This window comes from Filicampus tigris, chromosome 3 (genome assembly GCF_054856515.1).
Source record: "Filicampus tigris isolate MCC_2025a chromosome 3, RoL_Ftig_1.0, whole genome shotgun sequence".
Taxonomy (NCBI): Eukaryota; Metazoa; Chordata; class Actinopteri; order Syngnathiformes; family Syngnathidae; genus Filicampus; species Filicampus tigris.
Genome location: NC_141219.1, coordinates 25223459 through 25243785, shown reverse-complemented (window position 1 = coordinate 25243785; position 20327 = coordinate 25223459). Strand labels below are relative to the sequence as shown.

Below are 20327 nucleotides of genomic sequence, written 5' to 3'. Positions count from 1 at the left end.
CACTTTCACAAGCTGAAGCGGACAAGAGCATGAATGCACACACGAACCCCTGGTTATATTTCGGACATTTAGCGACGCTAAACTCGTGTCGACTCTCGGGAGGCAGCGGGCGACTGGCAGTGGGTAAGCAATCAGGCAAGCATGGGTCTTTATTTCCCCACCCCCCCTTCTCTCCCCGGCTAACAGTAGAATAACGGTACAGCTAATAGCAACAACTAGCTTCAGGCCGTTAAAACAAAAGGCGTTAGCACAACAACATTAGCTCCTTAATGTCCGTGCAGCGTGTGGAGGTGATCATGAGCCTGCGTCTTCATGTCGCGGGGTTGCCACCCAAGCAGTCGCGTGCATTGTCCGACACCGCTTGCAGCCGGGAGAGTGAAGCGGCGTCAGAGTGAGGTAAGACCTCATCGAACACCAGGAGTGTCTTGAACGTGCGCATCCGACTCCACAACCGAGTGTGGCCACATTGGAACGCACCATTTCGGCTATTACGTGCCATATGGACGGCGTGTTGCCGGTCGAAAAACTGGGGGAATTCCTCATCCAAATAAATGTCCACGTCTACTCATTCCCGCTTCAGTCTCTGTAAATATCCTCACTGGAGTTAAATGCCTCGCCCGTCCTAACTGTGATCAGCAAAGAAGCAGTGTTTTTTTTGGGGGGGGGGGTTAGCAAAGAAGCAGTGTGCGCTCATCCCAGCATAAATCTATGTAGCTCTGCTCACTTTCACATATCCTCATTCTCATATAAAACGGCCACGGAAAGATTAATCCTTTAGATATGCTGAAGTGGTCATTAGTAAGGATGTCCACATAAATTTTGGTGCCAATTGATCATTGTTTTTGGACGTTATAAGCAATGAAAGTACAATGATTTCCAATGGAGAGTTTGTAATTGTTCGGCCAGTGACTCCGACCGAACAAGAATAGAACGGTAGGGGGCGCGGCCATTCTCCTTATTAACAAGAGGCATTATTCATGGAGTCACTTATATCCCAATTTCTCCGAAATGTATTGATAAAATAGAAAATGACAACTCTTCTCATTTTCCTGATCAAAAAATATATTTAAATGAACTTGTTAGTGAAAACATGGCCATGCCGGCCCCACCGTCCCTTTACGTTGTAAGTAATGTTTTTCAAGTCCACACAGGAATGCAGAAGCTGAGACCTGAACACAGAACCTGTGTGAAGTGTGAGACAGACATGTTATAACCACTTTTTCCCCACTGTGCTGCCTATCCTAATATTATCACAGCAAGTAGAATTAATTATTGTGTTTACTTGTTCTTACGAAAAGTGCATTGATTTCACCCTCCTCTCCTGCCACAACAATATTTTAAAATGTGATAAGGACCACAATGAGTCAGCTGATTGAGAATGAAGTACATTGATTTATTTGTCTGATCCAACGCAGAGAAATTGTTTCACATGACGAACCTGCTCCAGATTCAGACGAGAAGCACGTTTGATTCGGGTCTATGTATTTTAATTTGAAACGAACTGAACGGATATAGACTGTGTGCTACCACTGGGACACTTGTGATTTCCTTTCACACACATTCATCGCCAAACATCCACAATATAACACGCTAAAACTTTACCAGTACATGTTTGGGCGTTTGCTTGGCTTGTAATACAATTATGACGTGATTCCGACTGTCGCGAGGTTATTGTTATCTTCCTTTACGCGTGCGCATGACTTAATACAAGTATATGGACTGAACAGGATGCTAGCATGTGTTAGCATACCGCTACAGGAAATTAGCTCGTTAGCTTGGACAGGTGTTGTTATGAAGCTTCTCTTCTCGTCTTCCTATTAAGGATCTACTTCAGTAGCATCTTCATAATGGACGCCGAGGCAATTGTAATCCGAATAAAAACTCCTTTAGGGGACATGGATTCTTCTGTCGACTGTCCATCACTGCTGAACTTCAGTGACTTGCTGGTAAGTAATGCTACTGTTGCTCAAACTAGATCTCAATGCTACTGTTGCTCAAACTAGATCTCTCTCTCTCTCTCCCTCGCTCTCTCGCTCTCTCGCTCTCTCGCTCTCTCTCTCTCTCTCTCTCTCTCTCTCTCTCTCTCTCTCTCATCAATCAGTTATTGGATTTATTTCATTGACGGTTGTTTGTATCTTGTGTTATAGGGCGCAATCAGAGATGTTATGCCTGAAGCCACAGTCACTGCCTTTGAATGTAAGTATATTGAAACTTTACCATTGTTTGCAGAGTAAGTAATTTTAACATTCAGAGCACAGCTAGAGCTTTCTCTCATGTTTTGCACATGCCGATTTTGTTATACTGATATCACTTTGTGTTGAATTGGGTGCTTTATGTGGTTGTATGTCATGTCTACAACTGGTTGCATCGGTTTTTAATTTTTTTTCAAAATTTGAAACTACCTGCATATCTCATTTAGATGAAGATGAGGTTGGTGACAGAATCACTGTGAGAAGCGATGAAGAGCTCAAAGCCATGTTGTCATATGTAAGTACAGGAATGAATGCATTTCCATTTGTTTTTCATTGTGGCACAAAATAATGATGTATCAGCCATATCTTCAGATTTTTATTAAATTATGCAAAAACATAAGGACACCTACTACAGTGTAATGCGGATCCTTATAACTGGATATTAAAAATAGAAATCCATTCTCACAGATTGTTCACACAGATAACGAGATGTACAAGAATAATATAACAAGAAGTAAAAACACACGGTGGTGTCACATAATTATGTTACACTGTACTACAATGTACTAATGTCCCATGTCAAATGGAATCAAATTGTGCATTGTTGCCATCTAGAAAGCCACACTAAAGATGATTTATAGTAGTTCAGCAGAATCACCAGCATGTGAAAGTGACACGATGGTGTGACACTGGGAATTGTGTTGCAACTTGCTAGAAAAACATTGGAAAGTTTCTTACCTGGTTGTTAGATGCCTTTTGACATTGTACACTCTTTACTGCATGATGTCATTTGTTGACACACGCGATTGTGAGTGTGTGAGCAATTTGGGCGTTAATACTTGCTTCATTGTGTGAGTTTATCTGATTGATACACGTTTCTTGCTTGGGCCGATTTGTCTTTTTTTTGGGGAGTGGGGATTATTTCATGAAGCGGCTCCTGTAGTTCAAAGTGTGTCCTAGCTACGTGCAAATAGAGAGAAGATAATTGCACAACCAGTGATGCCAAGTTAGCAACTTTTACGACTTCTCTTAGGACTATGTTTCAAAACTGCGTCAAGCGAGTTTAATTCCTGCAATAAAACATACAACCTGAGCAAAATCATTTTCACATTGTTCTCTGTATGAAAGCAACACAACAGCAAGGCAATCACGGAGTCAGACGTGCAGAACATTTCCAAAGACATAGGCTATTTACATATCCAGTGCAAGTCTGGTCTAAGTCTTCGCATGGGCGGGCTGGACTAAGTTTTGACATTTTCACAGTCTCGTGCAAGCCGGTGCGGCGTGGCGAATTATAATTAAAAAAAGAGCAGCATTTTGCACCATTGTGGGCGTGAACACACCCGGTTTGATTCGCAGCAAATCGAAGCACCTCTTATCGTTCCTTTTGCCGCGTGCAAAAGGACTGCCGATAGTCTTGACATGGCGGAAGAAGACACCGATTTGCTTGAATACTTGCGAAAGGCCATGTTGGCCATAGGGAGACCTCAGATGTGTGAAGTGGGCTCTTAGACTCCATTTTTTTGTGTTTACTTGAATGTCAGTGTCCAACAATTCTTTGGTAATATACACGTGCCAGTATCTTAGCAAGTTCTGTATGCTCTGCTCCAACGACACAGGCACACACACGCACACACTATTTTGTGTTCATGACACGGACAGTAAGTGTAATGATGTGTGATGAGTCTCTCTGCGAGGAGGACATACTGACAGATAAATGGCTGTCGATTTTTGATTATTTATTATTCAGTACTTAAAGATTTGCCTCATTAAGAAGCAGGCCCCCCCGGGCTGCTCCAAATCTGCGTTCATCTGTAGATGTCTTTTACCCCCCATCAGCTTCGAATTCTGCGGGACCCACAGGCCAAATTTCTGGTTTTCTGGTCCATGTCTATCCGACAATGTCTTCAGGTCGCTTTTGTACCATACTCTGGTGTAGTTGCAGACTGATTATGTAAAATAAGTCAAATATATTACATATTTTGCATGCTAAAATCGTATTCCAATGTGCATCTAACAATGGTCATGTGTCATTGCTACGATTGATGATAATGAACCTGTCATAGTACATTTTCAAAACTTAAACCCCATTTTTGTTCCTTGGCTTTTCAACTAAGGATGAGACTCTGCCCTTGCTTTAGTGTTTTATTTATTTTTCTTGATTGACTTTGGGTGTTATCCTTTTGATAATTTTAATTGCTTTATGTTGTTTTATCAGTGAGGGTAAGCAGTACAGAAAATCGATGTATGCACTGTATGTTTATGTTCAACTTTTTAATTTATGTTCAGCACTTTGTTTCAGCTTTGGTTCTTTTTCAGATTCTTTGGACAGGAGGGACCAAGTTAACATTTTGATGATACGCATATTGAACAACTCAAAGAGTGTATTCATCAAATTCTCTGACATTTTTATTTTTGGTCATTGTTTTTTGTAGTGAAACTCTTCATGGGTTTTTCCACATAAATTCAGCAAATACAGGAACTAGCCATACTAACAGAATGTTGACATCAAGCACAGTGCATACCAATGTGCAGGACGCTTTACAAAAATGTATTTTCATGTAATTGTATAGTGCATTTTATACATTTTATTTCCTGGGGATGCAAATGTTACCAATTTATGGAATGGCCTATACGTATAGGCATTAACATAGAACGAGGCAATGATGTGCCATCAGGGCCTTCAAAACCTTCTCTGTAGGCCCACAACACAAGCAGAAGCACAGACCTCCCAGGGTTCGACTCTGCGACCAGTATGCCAGCAAATGTGGCTATCTTGACAGTATGTGCTGGAAAAAAATTCCGATGCTCCAGTTACCAGTGCTACCAATGCAAAAGTTAGTGTAGAGCACCAACTACATTACTTTCAACTTACCTGAAATGGTAACATTTTATTTCCAACAGTCTTTTGCCTTCATTTCATATCGTGTTTCTTGAGCACGCGTCTTCAGTTGTCTATGTTGTTTTTTTTGCCCAATCAGATTTCAGCTTTAGTGTGTTGCCATGCAAATATCATTTCGTCCAACACCTTCACAATCTCGAGTGCAGGCGTCGACCACACACATACTGATGAAATCGAGAGTTCTTTTTCTTTTTTAGCCCAGGGGTCTTCAATCCTGTTCCTCGTTAAATCCTAACCAGTGGGGAACAAGCTTGCTTGTCAACAAATAATTTACACTTGTTAAACTTCTGTTTGAAGATACGTCGTTTGGTCGTGTCACAATTGCTTACCTGCCTGTCTCTTTCTCGCCTCTGATGCCGTTCAGTGAGGCAGCTTTTTAGCAGGTAAGGCAGATTTAGGCTATTTTAGAAGTACCGTTTGGCTTAGCCTGTGTGTTTTCACATAGTTTGTGTTCCCTGTTGCTCCAAACACTGTTTTGCTGCAGCGCAAAGGGAGACCACTGAACATACAGACTGCTAACCCCCCAAATAAACAAAATGGAACATTGTGTAAAAATAAATTAAGATATTACCGGTACTGCTCCATTTGACAAGATATGTATAGTTTGGGATTATTTGATTACTTTGTGACCTATAAAATTTCAGGAAATGAAGAAAACTGAGCTTCCCCATCCCATTATCTGAAAACCTCCTGATCGGGCCTGCATTCTGATCACATGATCTGATTGGGCCATCCCTAGTTTTTATGCCCAGACCGCAAGTTCTATAATTCATCCGATTGTTTGTATGCGTAATGAAAATCTTTGATCTTGGCACTATTCATTTTTTTGCTTTACTTTTGCTCCCCCCCCCCCAAAAAAAAATCCATTCCCCTTCATTGCTGAAAATGAATGCTCAAATTCAGTGGTTAATTAACATCAGTCTGCAGAGGACATTTATTATGAAAGGTATCGCCATCAGTGAAAACACTGATTGCTACATGCTCCTGTGAGACCCACTAGTCTTGCAGGCATCCCTAATCATTATTGGACACCTTGAAAGACAGATGCCCCTGTTCAAAGTTAAAGACTGGCCTCTGTCAGGTGCTAAAAAACCATGTGACCTCATCTGTTCCTCAATCAGCTCCCCCTGGAGGTAATGGCTCTAATTCCACCATTCTTGCTCCCATCGCCCCTCAGCCCTGCTAATGATGATGAGACCCTCTCCCCGCTCTTGTCCCTTTAGGCTGAGCGATTGTATTTGGGATTGGACACAGTTTAGTTATTGGCCAACAATGGAGAATGTCTTTTAATAACACACCTTCCACAGATTTGGCGGTAATTGCCGCCTTAATCAATAAGCTAGCTGAGCGGAAAATTAAAGGTACGCGAAGACCGCCCTCCCAACACGCACAACATGTTTTTGGTATTAGGGCCATTGTTCAGAAGTGGACGAGTGAGAATGCTGGAGGGCAACAGCGGAGAGCTGGAAGCGAGGAGGGATGTGACAGTGATAAATAGGCCTTTTAATAACAGCTGTGCCACTTGGGTAGCCATTCTGATCCATTTCTATCCAAGCTGGGCCCATCGTCCTCCATCGCTCTGTCCCTCCCCCGCGATGAGCGAGAAAGCATTTACATATCTGTGTAACGACTTGAGGGTTCATGCCGGAGTGTAAATGAAAAGATACAATTAACACATGTACATAAAACCTACGCCAATTTGTACATGTTTGCAACTGTAACTGCAGCGAGGTCACAGTGTTAATTGTTGTTGATTTGAAGGCTCCTCCAGAAAGGAGACGCGCAGACTCACAAAAACATACACCCTCACTTTAACAGATGGTTTGGTTAACTGAAACATCAATTATTGCATTGGCTTGGCAAGTGTCTGAGAGGCTCCCGAGTGTGTCTACACGTGTTAGTCCTGTAGGATATGAGTGTTTGGTGAGCTGTTGACCTGGAGGAGAAAAGGCTAATACCACACTCCTTCACAACAAGCCCACGGGGCTTTAGTGCTCATCGGCAACAGATTTCGACGCAGCATGCGCACGTTTCGGAAGCTCATTGGATGGCGATTGAGCATTTTTGCATAGTTTGAATCCACTAAAGTGAAGATTAGCCATTTGATGTTGTTGTAATGGGGTTTTATGCCATTCTAGCACACTTCTTGAAAGTATTTGTGAAAGATAAAGCTTGTAACAGTGACTTTATTTTCAACTTTAGTACTGCAGTACAATGAATGAGCAACGCATGAATGGACAGCTTCCAGAACCTCTTCAGATATTTCCACGAGGTATGGAATGATTGTAATTAATCATGAATGCAAATTTGCAAAAGATTTGTGATTAATATGTTAGCTCAAGGACACCTTCTAAAACGGTACTTGCCTATTGGACTGTACTTAAAATGAGGTGAATCTCTTGAACAGTGATCAAAACTAAGGAAATGGTGGAAGTAGCTGTAAGTATCAATGCAACTTCTGGACAATAATGAAATTCAGGTGCCAATTTTATAAAAACCCAATCACAGCGATTCCTTTTCATCCCGGGAGTTACGTTTCATACTCACACAAAAGAGGTGAAAATCCGCAGTAGACAGAGACCATGTTAGGGATTTATTTTTCATCATTTAAGCCTTCTAATGCCCTTCCCACATGCTTTAAACACATTTAAAGTTATTAAAGCTCCCTTTTTAAACACATTGTAAATGTATTTGAAACACGCTGCTATGCACTATGCTATATATGTGAGCCTCTCTGGCCATGACATGCATTGTTGAGCACACGTTGCATGCAGGTAAAAGCGCAGGCTTGAGTCCTCCATCGAGCTGGGGAGCGTGTCATTCTCACGAAAAAAATGGTTGCTATAAATTGCAGATTTTCATCTCATAAGTATTTCTCTGATGTATAAAACGAGATACATTGAACAGATCATTCTGCAATATAGCGATTGGTGAACAGCGTTGTGGCGATTACTGTACAACACTTCAAGGTAAATTGAACTTAATACTTATGTTCAGAGTTCAGACAAAGCCTCCCCATATTTTATGTCATGTTTTCAGTATGAATGCCTTTCCAAATGATCCACATGTCATTTTCTCACATATCTAAGCAAGCCCCAAGGGCTTAGTGACAAAGAATTGTATTCTGTCTCTCAGCGCTCTGGTATACATATTTTTCTCACTCCTATCTTGTTCATTTCAATGCCTGAAACTGTTTTCCTTCCTACAAGCCACCAGCAGTCTCAAGAGGCCAGCAGCTCTATCACTTTCTTTTCTTTAGCTAATTTCAAAGTAACCCTCATTTCATTTCAGTTTTTTTTTTTCTCTTTATAAAACTGAACTGATGCATTTGTAAATGGCCCAGTGATGTGTTCTTCAATCTAGTCAATTACTGTTTCAGCCGGCAAGACTCCGGGGATCCGGAACATACATGGCCTGAAGGTACCTATCTCAATAATTGTTTCAGCTGCCTTACACAGAATGAGGAGGAGGTCTTGAAGTGAATGGATTGGTAACATTGTGTTCCACTTATTGAAATGTCAATTGCAGTCAAGGCTCTCCTTCATGTCTATTTTTTTTTTTTTTTGTTTTTGTTTGGAGGAGGCTTGATATGACTGTAGTATTTATGCAGAAGACATTCACTGCTTCATCAAAAATGTCACATGTTGCTATTGAATATTAACGCAACTAGTTGGTTGAAGGCATGTCCTCAATCAAAATTTTCGATATTATAGACTTTTTCATTTGAATATGACCCCCCCTCCCCCAATCTTCCAATGCATGAGCAACTACATACAGGCTTTATTTATTGAATTCTCTGTGGCGCTTTGACTCCCAACAACTGGACAACGAATGTCAAGGGTCTGTTATGACAAGATGATGTTTTCCCCAAAACCTTTGGTCAACTCTCACTTCTTTTCTCTCATGTTAATATAAAAGTAATTGACTGAGTAGAGTCGTGTGTGCTGTTTAAATTAGGTCTTCCTGGGCACTAATTAAAGAGAAAATTCCTTCTCTTTAGTGGACCCAACACACCTGCCTTTTGACCTCAATTAAAAGAGTCATTTTCAGTATTCCCCTAGTAGTCTCTTGTCTATTCTTTCCTGTCTTTGGAGTAAACATGGCTACGCCTGAAAAGATGTGAGGAACAATGTCCCTAGTGAAGCATGACATTTTTAATGTCCCAACTTTTGTCTTAGTTATTGATATCTTAAGAAGATTTTTACTATATGTACTTGAATGCAGAATTATTCAAATGCTGACTGAGCTATGGATGAAAACAAGTTCTCGAGTAATTCGGGTACCTCGAAATAAAGGGTCAATAAATAATAATAATAATAATAATGATAATAATAGTGCTTCAGGCATTTTTTTCCCTCGTCCTGAGTACCTGCTTATTTACGTGTACACTGAAGTAGTGGTCAAGCTAACCACAGCAACAATTGTTTATGCTATGCATGATAGTAACGCGGCTAATGCAGAAAGAAGGCCAACTCCAAAACAAACCTTACCTTACCAAATAATAAATGGACGTCAATGCCTTGGTACATTTATATTTTGAAGTTCTGCGTTGTTCTTGTGCCGCAGCCTAAAAACTGACTTGATTCTGTTTAAGGCCGTTTGCCATCACAAACTGTTGCCACCGACTTCAATAACACCCTGAAATAATGTTCAATTGACAATTAATGGTGAGGGGATATCAAAAATGTGGGACCTTTTGTCAAAATGCAAATAATAACAAAAGTAATGTTTAAATATAATGCCACTGCTGTTAACTGTTTTGCCATTGAATTGCAATCATTTCCAGCTAAAATATACCCATTCATCAAATATAAATTCCCTTTAAACTTTCAGTACTCGTGTTTTGAAGAAGTTTTATCTTGAGTGTATGTCGCTCCAATTCCTTCTGTTGCTTTGTAAATTGTTAGGTTAATACAAGACCTAACCCAGCCAATGACTGTCCACATGGTGTCACAGACGCTATGGCCAACAACAGGTAAGCTCAGGGAAAAAGGTTCAGCTGAAAGATGCAATACTTATTTCAATACAACTGTGTTTTATGTGATTCAGCTTAAAGAAATCATCTGCTGAGCTAAAGAGGATCTTGACAACTGGACAGGTAAGTGTGTTTTGATTTAAGTGAATTAATTCTCTTTCCCTTTTTGTGTCACATGCAGAGAGACCCAATTAGTTGCCTGTACGGCTCCTTATTCTGTACAGTTGAACCTCGGTTCACAAACGACCCAGTTCACCCAAAAATTGCTTCGCAAACAACATTTTCAAACTAATATTGCCTTAGTCGCAGGATCAACGCGGAAAGCTCAGCCATGCTTTCTCTCACACAACAGTGGGATAGTGGCTTAAAGGCAGGACAATGTCCATTTCCGGATGCGAGCGAAACAGTTGCGTGCCGCCAAGCCATAGTATCATCAGTACATACACATTGTGCTTTGCAACAATACATAACCATATTTAAAATGTCATATGTATCTGCGGATGAAATAGTGAAGCTTGTGGTAAAAATGTATGTGGGTGGTGCGCACCTTGCCAGTCCATTCTAGTGAATGGGAGCGAGCTTTCAATATATCCATACTTTGCTCTTAATTCTCACCCATGTCGTCTTCTGTGTGTTCCTTGACTGACACTCTACCTTTTTGTGCATCAAAAAAAAAAAAAAAAAAAAAAAAAGGTGATACACAGTGATACATCATGTTGTATGGGGAGCCTCAAAACACAATACAGGCTCGCATAATTGACATCGTAGCGAGTCCATATAATCGGCAAGTGTGCGGGGGTGGGTGTTTATTTTTTGCGATGGTCCGTTCCAAGTCGGGTTTGCCTCGTACAGTGTGCAGCGGTCCTTAGCGTTAAAGTTACATAATATGTCAGGCCATACAAGCATAGAAGAATTGGTACAGAACAACAGTTGCAGTTTACACACACGCACACGCCGGGCAGGAAGCACCCGCTCTGCGTCTCGACACAAGAAGCCCCTGTGCCGAAGAAAACAAAGTTGCAATAATGGGCTCATTTATTTTTTCATTTCTTTTAAACTAAACCCATAAAAACAAGGTCAACATAACTTGGCTCTGGGCCAGGAACAGATTATGTTTGTGAACCGTGATTCCAATGTGAAATAATGATGAAACGTTTAGAAGTAAACTGGTAAGACCATTGTCTCCATTTTGTTGACAATCATCTACGTTTAAAGTGTAATGTCAACATTTTATTAACAATAATGTAACAGCAAACAACACAGTTATTCATTCTGTTAAAAGCCTTTTGCCTTTTGCTTTGCACACTGGTATCTGTGCCTACAGCATTACCGTATATGTTGTTCTTTTTATTTTTCAGATAAATGCCCAAGATATCCAATACCAAGAGCAGCTCGGACAAGGAAATGGAGGCACAGTCTACAAGTAAGTGTTTCCTGGCTAACACAATAAGATACCGATACTATAAAGGCCAAAGCGCAATGTTGAGTATAGATGCTGAAAAGATACATGCTGATCCTCCGAGCTGTTGGGATTGGCGTTGGCAGGAGGTGCTTTCCACATCCTGTCTAGTTCTGGCTGTCCACACTGAAATGGCTGACTTCTTTGCCCATGTTTGCCCCCCAAGGCCCCATCCCCACTTTTTTTTATTTTTTTTTAGCTTCTATCATGCAAGGCCATGTTGTCTGTATTTATTCTGTTGTAGAGTTAACAAATATGCGATGTGGTCGACAGCGATTGACTTAATCGGCCCATATTTACCAAGCATTATCTGTCATGATACAGTAGAGCAGCTCTGTCCTCACTGTTTAGACGGATGCATTTTTTTAGCAGCTAAAGTTATGACAGGAATGTTGCTCCTGTCCTTCTTACCCCCTCCTTCCCTATTTTCCTCTTTCCATCAATCCACCTACATTGAGCTGTTTTATTGAGATTGAAGTATTGATTACTGCTCCAACTAACCTTGACTCAGCCAAGTGTTCTCTCACATCCACAGCAAACCCAGTAAATTTCCAATCGAGCAAGGCCACAATGCTGTCTATTTATTTTCTCTTGTCTCAGTCCAAACAAATTTGACTTTTATCGCTTTGAGATTGTTTCATTAAAGTCCAATCTCTCATAGTTGTCGGACAAACAGAATGTTGATGCTCAGTGGTACAAATGGTTACAGTACACTTGCGAAGGCCAATATTGCAAATCCAACAACTTCTCAGTCAATTTAGCTCAGCAGAAAATCCATATGATTTGGTGCTGAAAATTTTATGGTTGGGAGGAGAACTTGTTTTGCTGTTGCGCGTTGTTTTGTTAAAAAGTACTTAATAGTAGAAGCAAAGCTTTTTTTGTACTGTAAAAGCACATTTTATACATAAAAAAACACAAAGTAAGTCAAGATTTAAGTAATACAACCTGAAAATGGATAAATGATACAATGTGAATAATTAAAAAAAGGTTGAAATATTGTCACGATATATTTCATTTGAAACGCTTGACAAGTTAGACTTCTAATTAAATCTAGACTTTGAAAGACTATACCCTATGGCCTTCAGCCTTAATGCTCAGGTCCAGTTTTTGTTGTGCTTATCAAGTGTAAAGACATCACTAAAGGCTCCCCACCTTTTAACCCTTTAACCCATTTATGACCCAGAGCCATTTAGACTCAATTGGATGTTACCAACACCTCAACTCTCTAAAGCCACAAGACCTGACCTGGCCATCCATCAGTGTCTGGCTTTTTATTTATTTATTTATTTATTTTATTAGGCACTCTCTCAGGGTTCCATCCCATCCACCAATTTAACTGACTCTATGTCTTATAAATACAATTACAAGGACACACAGACGGTCTATTCAACTCTTGAATACAGAAGTGCAATTAAAAGCAGCACATTAGCGCGGCTGTGACAGTGGCAGTGACACTAAGACACTTTTCTTTAAGTCTCTACGTATTCTCTCGCGAATTAGTTTTGTCACCACATTGATTAGATTTTAATTTGAAGACTCCAACCTGTTTGGTTAATTTCTCCTCTACCTTGTATCTCATTGATTTGGTTTGCTTCTTACGTAATACTTTTGTTGATGCTGTACCTCAAAGGGCATCATTTTAAAATCCGCCTCCCTTTGTGTGTATGCGCAGATGAGCACACAATCAAGAGAGACAAGCAACTTCTAAAATGTCATCTGATCGCATTTTAAATAATGAATATATAGTCTCAAATAGCTATACAATAATTTTCCTAACTTGTTGTGTATTGTCAGGGCTATTCTTCGCAAAGTCTTCTGAAGGAACTTCAAAGTATCTCTCAATGCATATTGTACTCGCATCCATGTTTGTGTTTAGCATTTGGCCTCTCTTTGTCATAAGTGAAGCCATAATAGCTGTCAGGTGAAGAAAATGGAGGCCCGTCAAGCACGTGGCAGTGTAAAAGTAGTGCATTAGCCCTGATCCAGAAGGCCAGTCTTTCTAACATATAGCTCCAACTTGAGACACATTGCGAGAGGGCCTATGAATACTGCATGATGGAGCTTTTATTACGGAGGAGCTTGAGTGTAAATAAGATCCAGGCAATGAGGCACATTTACTAGGGTCAGATCAGGGGGAAGTGATGGGGGTTGCTATGTAACCTTGTCCCCATCTCTCCCGCTGTCACTGGCCTGTCACTGTAATTCATACAGGAATGTTAAGCCCTGAGGTGGTCAAGGACAGTTTTCTTTAACCAAGCTGTACTATATATTTGTCTTTATAACATCCCCTTATAACACTTAAAAAAAAAAATGCAATGCGTCTCCTCTGCCATTCTTAAGGTTATGGTTCTGTCTTTCAGAGTTCGTATACTCGTATTACTGTATCAGTTTTCACAGTCAGATTGTTACACACTAAGCAGTGTGTTTAATTTACTGTCAACTCAAATGTATATCGATATAAAGGACAGAGTATTAGAAATCTCTCCTCATAATATGATGCATTTCATTTTAACAGCCTTTAAAACGTACATCTAAATGAATAAAGAGATGACTTTGAGTCTTTATTCATTTCGATGTAAATTCTGACTTTCTGCCCAAGTGAGAAGTAAGTGCTCCCAGTTTACAAGTATAACCGCTCGGACATTTCAGTATAACAACCTTAAACAATGTACCTAAAAAAAAAAATTAAGACTCAGATCTGTATTCCATGGCTGTCAATTTGAAATCTATCTGGGCTTCATAAAATGCCACTGACCACCAGTGAAGGTTCTGACCACTTGCACATTATAATCAGCTGTCTCAATTATTCTGCCTTTAGGGTTAAGTTAATAAAGCTCAGGTTTGATAGACACTGTCAAAGAAATATTAATTAATCAATACCGACTGTTTAATATAACGCTGCTCAATAAATGTTTTCTATTTTTTTTATTTTTTTTAACCAGAGATGCAAGTAAACTTTTCTAGATGAATCTGTTTTTGCGGTGTGAATCTGCCCTTGTTCATGTCTCTAGCACACCATGATAACATAATAATAATAATTATTATTAATTAATTAATATGTACTATAGTACCGGTAATATATTTATTAATTAAGGTTTACGTTCAGCAAGTGTGTATTTTTTTTTTCTGAAATGTCCTATCTATAAATTACAATGCATTGTAAAATACGTATTGCAAAATACTTCAAAAACGCGATGTGCTAAGAATAGAGTTTCTGTTATCTGATTATATGTTCAATAAATAAATAAACAAAACATAAAGTAAAGACATGTTTTAAATCAGCATCAAAAATGTTTTTAGGCACACATAATAACACAACCTATCATCTTCTGTTAAAATTTGCTGTTGACCAGTACGAGAGCTGATGTGTTATATAATATTTCGGTTGCTTCAGTTAGTTACTTTTGTCATACATCAGATCTCGGTATGATGCATTGTAGTTTCGCAGTACCGCAATCTACAACCTCAGTAATAACCATTGTTAATTGTAAACCCTTCTGATGGAGTCAACTGTAAATCAAAACTTAACATTATCGTTGTAAATGCTGAATATTTCGCATAGCTCTTAGCATGAAGTTATTGCAGTACATCTCGCAAGTGGTCTAATGTGTTTGCTCTGTTCAGAGACCAATCAATAGTCCAAAGAATGACATTCAAGCAAAATTGTAATAAAATTAGAACACGGAGGTTCAGCCACAACCTTGGTAACTCAGGCTAGGATAATGGGAAGACTCCAGGTAGTTTGTTTGATAGCTTTTTAGGCTTGCGCAACCTGCTCATTCAGCATTAACTTTTCTACCCCTGCGATGTAGCCTCAATTAACATCCTCGTTTTAATTACGAGGCAGCAGTCATGCTTAGCTGATATTGATTGTTGTTTAGAACAACACTGAGACATCAACAGGAAAACAAGGACATCAGCCTTTTGTGAAAATTGCTCTTTCATGGAGAACGTGACACTACCGGTCAAAAACACTCTCGGGGCTAAAATAAACATCGCTGTGTATTCATGAAGTCAGTTTTGTGTCCATATATTTGGCTATTCCACTTTGATTTATGTGTATATGAGTCAAATTAGTATTATTATAAAGTATTTATGTCGCACAAGGCAACTTAATGTGCTCAATGCGTGAAAGGACATCCATGCAATATTTGAAGATGAGTCTGAAAGAAGAGCACAAAGCATAATGTGACATGCAGTTTTTCTGTGGTATTTTTTTGTCCTTCTAGAGCATATCATCTACTCGGCAAGCGTGTCTTAGCTGTTAAGGTAAGACTGACTCATTCATACCACCAACACTATTTCAAATGTTTTTTCGGGGCTGAAACTATTTTCCGTATTGATTAAAACTGAAGGAGTTGGCTTAGTTAATGAAAATGCAAAATAAACTTTATGTTTATTTCAATGATGACTACAGATAAGAGAAAAATCAGGGGTGAACATAACAGTTTTGGTATGGTTCTCAAAGGAGCACCAGAGTTTGTTGCTTGATGCTCATTTTCTTCCCGACCCACCGACTTCAGGGGCGGCCACGATTCAAAGATTTATTACTCTTACTGTGAATTAGCCGTGAGCAATATCGCCAAGTGTTCTTTAGATGTATTCACATTGCATGGATTAATGGGGTGCGCCTGTGCGCCACACGGTCCTGATTGAAGCGAGCTGCTGATTGGTTGAGAACAGGGGTGGGCAACTCCGTTCCTCGATATCCTGCATGCTTTTGATGGTTCCCTCCTCCAACACACCTGATTCCAATGATCCGCTCATCAGCAAGCTCTGCGGAAGCCTCATAACGATCCTGATCATTTGAATCAGTGTGTCGGAGGCGGAAAACATAAAACATGCAGGATAGGGGCCCCCGAGGACCGGAGTTGTCCACCTTGTTTAGAACATAAGATGCCTTTGGAAATTAACAGGAGGGAAGTGCGCTCTGCCTCTCCGAACACACACACACACACACGCCCTCAGAGTAGTGCACGGGCATCAGAGTGAATTTCCGAAAGCGCCCCTATTGTTCATATCCATGGTGCCAGCCCACCTCGGAGAAAGAATGTCTTACTATCGGGTAATATTTTCTCCCTCATGCACCCTTGGCTATATTTGATCCGTGCGGAACTTTGACAAAAACCTATAGGATACCAAGGAACTCTTTTAAAGTGTTAAAAAAAAAAGTATAAATTGTCTCCTGTATTTTGCATTGTTCTAACAGGTAATTCCTCTTGACATCACTGTGGAGCTACAGAAGCAGATAATGTCAGAGTTAGAAATTCTCTACAAGGTCAGTTTCATTTCATTGAACTACTTGATGGCAAAGCCAGATTAACGGTGTATCCAGGAAGTTTTATTTGTATATTTTATGCAAAAAAAAAAAAAAATTGTCTAGAAAAACTGAAAAACAAATGATTTAATTTGGTTTTATGTCAGTAATTCGGTGTACTGTTTATTTATTCTGCAATTATTCATTCTTTCATCCTTGTTGCAGTGTGACTCACCCTACATCATCACTTTCTTCAGTGCTTTTTTTGTGGAGAACAGGATATCCATATGTACAGAATTCATGGATGGTGAGTTTTTCTGCGACATCAGCGGCTGTTGTTCCTCTCACCTGTCCTCCGTGTCTCTCCCATGTATCCATTTACACATCTGCCGATCAAAAGAATGTCATGGTGTTGTGAGCTGCTTAGCATGCCAGTGTGCTAAAAGCTACAAGGGTGTAATAAATCCAGACTTGAGTGGAATTTGAGGGCCCTGTGTGCGTGCGTGCGCGCCCGTCTGTGTGTGTGTTTATGCGTGCGCATGTCAATCAGTGTGAGATGTCCGTGTTAATAGGTGTGTGTCTGCGCGTGTTAACTGTTAATGCATTGAATCCCCTGTTTCACACTTTTGCCAAACTGTCAACAAAGTATGTCTAACAGCTTCGCACTTGTTTTAAACCTTGACAGTTTTTATATTTTTCACTTTTCAAAAAGCACATATTTTTTTGTTTTTGGTTTCTATTTAAAAATAGACCTCGTAATTTTTCAGATCAAAAAAAAAAAAATACAGAATTTTTGAACAAATAGGTATTTGTATATTTGGAATACAAAATTGTGAGTACATATTTGTTTTTTATTCAAAATATTTTGGGGGGAATTTGTGACCCATACAGACATTTAATGATTTCCCACGGTTAACTGTTTTTGGGTTTTTTTTCTTATGTTTCTAGGCAGCATTTTTGTTGCATTGTCTATCATGCCACATTAGTTAAGCGAGGTGTTCATTTGTTGCCAACTCAAGGTGATCAAAAGCCAATTTATTTATACAATTGTTGAAAAATCTGCAAATATCATGTTTGCATGCAAGTGATTCTGTTGAAAGGGCATCTTGCATTTGTCGTTGTAAAAAGCTTAGCCTTAAAGGCGACAATGTATGCTTTTTTTTCCCCCAAAAAATTGTAGTTCTCATGTATGTTAACGTGACTGTGGCATTCTTTTGTCAAAATAGCCCAAGGATAAAAAACAAAATATATATTTATTTATCAGATTTTTGGCCACTGTGAAATCGGATGCCTTTAGGGGCTGATCAGTCTCCCATCTCACTCCACATTCTGTCGGGGCCAATGGTGAGCACGATTTTTGTTAGAAGGACAACCAGTAACCTGGAACTATCAGGTGCTTTTAGACCAGGGGTCACCAAGTCCGGTCCTCACAGGCACCTATCCTGCATGTTTTCCATCTCTCCCAGCTGCAACACACCTGATTGAAATAATCAGCTCATCACTAAGCTTTTCAGAAGCCTGATAACGATACAGATCGTTTGAAACAGGTGTGTTGCAGCAGGGAGAGATGGAAAACATGCAAGATAGGTGCCCTTGAGGACCGGACTTGGTGACCGCTGTTTTAGACTGTCATGGTCTGTCTTTGTTTTTGACTTTAGTTTAATGTTTTTCCTTGTGTTCCTTTGTCTGTCTCTCGTTAGGTTATTGAGTCCACCTGTGCTTGTTAGCCAATCAGCTCGCTCCTAACCTTTGTGTCGTGTCCAGGTGTTCCTTGTTGTCTCGTCAACTTGTCTGTATTCAGTTCCTTGTCGGTTCGTTGTGATTTGTCAATTGTCTGTTGTCAGGTCATTGTCAAGTCCGAGTCCTTTTTCCAAGCGCTTGTTTAGTTTCTTCGATCCTTGTTGTTTTTGGACTGTAGCATTTTTGTTATCCAAGTGCCTCGTTTGCCTTTTTGTTTTCCTTTAATTAAATACTTAATATCGCACTTCATCTTTCCTCCTGCCACCCTGCGTTTGGGTCTTCTTTCACGATAAATATGACACACACCTTAGCGATGTCATTTGTGAAGGCACCTTGTGATCACCAAGGCACTGAAACACACTTGTCAATTAAAGCGGCTGTGCAGCTGTAAAGAAACCAACAAAAAAAAAAAAAACGCAGCCGGACATAATTATAAAACATTATCAGAAGCTCATGCTGGTAGCACTGTTAACGTAACTGCAGCTCGGCCACCACGTCAGACTGGTTCTCTGCCGAGTTTTGGAAGAGATACAGTACTTAGTGTGGTGGTGGTTATTATGTTAATTAGCCCCACTGTTGTGCGTGGCGGAGGTGCAGAAGGGCTCCCGCACAGACACAATTGTCGCAAACTGGCAGATAACAGAATATGTCCTTGGTTGTTTAATTTCACACTTGATGGCTGGGCACTCTGAGTCCAGAGACCCAACTATTTGCATACAAACATTCAACAGTTCATTTTCCGTAATATGTCCCTTTTAAGATATCTGTTAAATGTTATGAACTGATTGTTTTTGGATAAATGAAAGAACTCTTTTTCCAATACAGGTGGTTCACTTGACGTGTATAAAAGGATTCCAGAGCATGTCCTTGGAAGGATTGCTGTGGCAGTAAGTTTGAATCTAAAATGCAAAATATTAAATGTATACAGCTGTAGTCGGAAGTTTACATAAACTCGTCATGGGCATGAGTGTCATTTTATTTTTGGGCATCTCATGATATATTTGAACCATTATTTTTCTGGGAAGGAATGATCATGCAACAATTGTTCAAAGATTTGTGAACACCCAGACCATTTCATGTTTTCCATTGAAATAGTACAGTGGGTAGGGAAAGTATTCAGACCACTTGAAATGTGTCACTTTCTGTGTCATTGCAGCCATTTGCAAAAATCAAAATGATTCATTTTATTTTCTCATTAATGTATATTCAGCACCCCATCCTGACAGAAAAAAAACAGAAATGTCGACATTTTTGCATCTTTATTAAAAAAGAAAACCTCCTGTGATTTTTGGCAAACTATGTGGGCTTTCATGTGTCTTGCACTGAGGAGAGGCTTCCGTCGGTCGAGCCACTCTGCCATAAAGCCTCAACTGGTGGAGGGCTGCAGTGATAGTTGACTTTGTGGAAATTTCTCCCATCTCCCTACTGCATCTCTGGAGTTCAGCCACAGTGATCTTTGGGTTCTTTTTTTACCTCTCTCAACCAAGGCTCTTCTCCCACGTTTGCTCAGATAGGCTGGAAGGCCAGGTCTAGGGAGAGTTGTGGTCGTCCCAAACCTCTTCCATCTGAGGATTATGGAGGCCACTGTGCTCTTAGGAGGCTTGAGTGCTGCAGAAATTCCTTTGTAACCTTGGACAGATCTGTGCCTTGCCACAATTCCGTCTCTGATTTCCTTGGGCAGTTCCTTCAACCTCATGATTCTCATTTGATCTGACATGCACTGTGACCTGTAAGGTCTTATACAGACAGGTGTGTGCCTTTCCTAATCAAGTCCAATCAGTTTAATTGAACAGAGCTGGACT

At 40.0% G+C, this 20327-nt stretch overlaps 1 protein-coding gene across 2 annotated transcripts in view; it reads left to right on the top strand.

The window, feature by feature from the left end:
- The first annotated feature begins 1531 nt into the window (after window positions 1-1531).
- The window catches only part of map2k5 (mitogen-activated protein kinase kinase 5), a 53212-nt gene continuing 34416 nt past the window's right edge, over window positions 1532-20327 (top strand). Inside the window, exons 1-12 of one of the 2 annotated variants that reach the window (XM_086026629.1) lie at window positions 1532-1946; window positions 2148-2196; window positions 2420-2487; window positions 7297-7366; window positions 8474-8514; window positions 10002-10069; window positions 10144-10192; window positions 11428-11492; window positions 15758-15797; window positions 16738-16806; window positions 17011-17092; window positions 19351-19412. In XM_086026629.1, the coding sequence (XP_085882755.1) occupies window positions 1848-1946; window positions 2148-2196; window positions 2420-2487; window positions 7297-7366; window positions 8474-8514; window positions 10002-10069; window positions 10144-10192; window positions 11428-11492; window positions 15758-15797; window positions 16738-16806; window positions 17011-17092; window positions 19351-19412 (762 nt within the window). In that variant the 5' untranslated portion in view covers window positions 1532-1847. The remainder of the gene's footprint in view (window positions 1947-2147; window positions 2197-2419; window positions 2488-7296; window positions 7367-8473; window positions 8515-10001; window positions 10070-10143; window positions 10193-11427; window positions 11493-15757; window positions 15798-16737; window positions 16807-17010; window positions 17093-19350; window positions 19413-20327) is intronic. The other variant, XM_086026630.1, reaches the window with a different exon arrangement.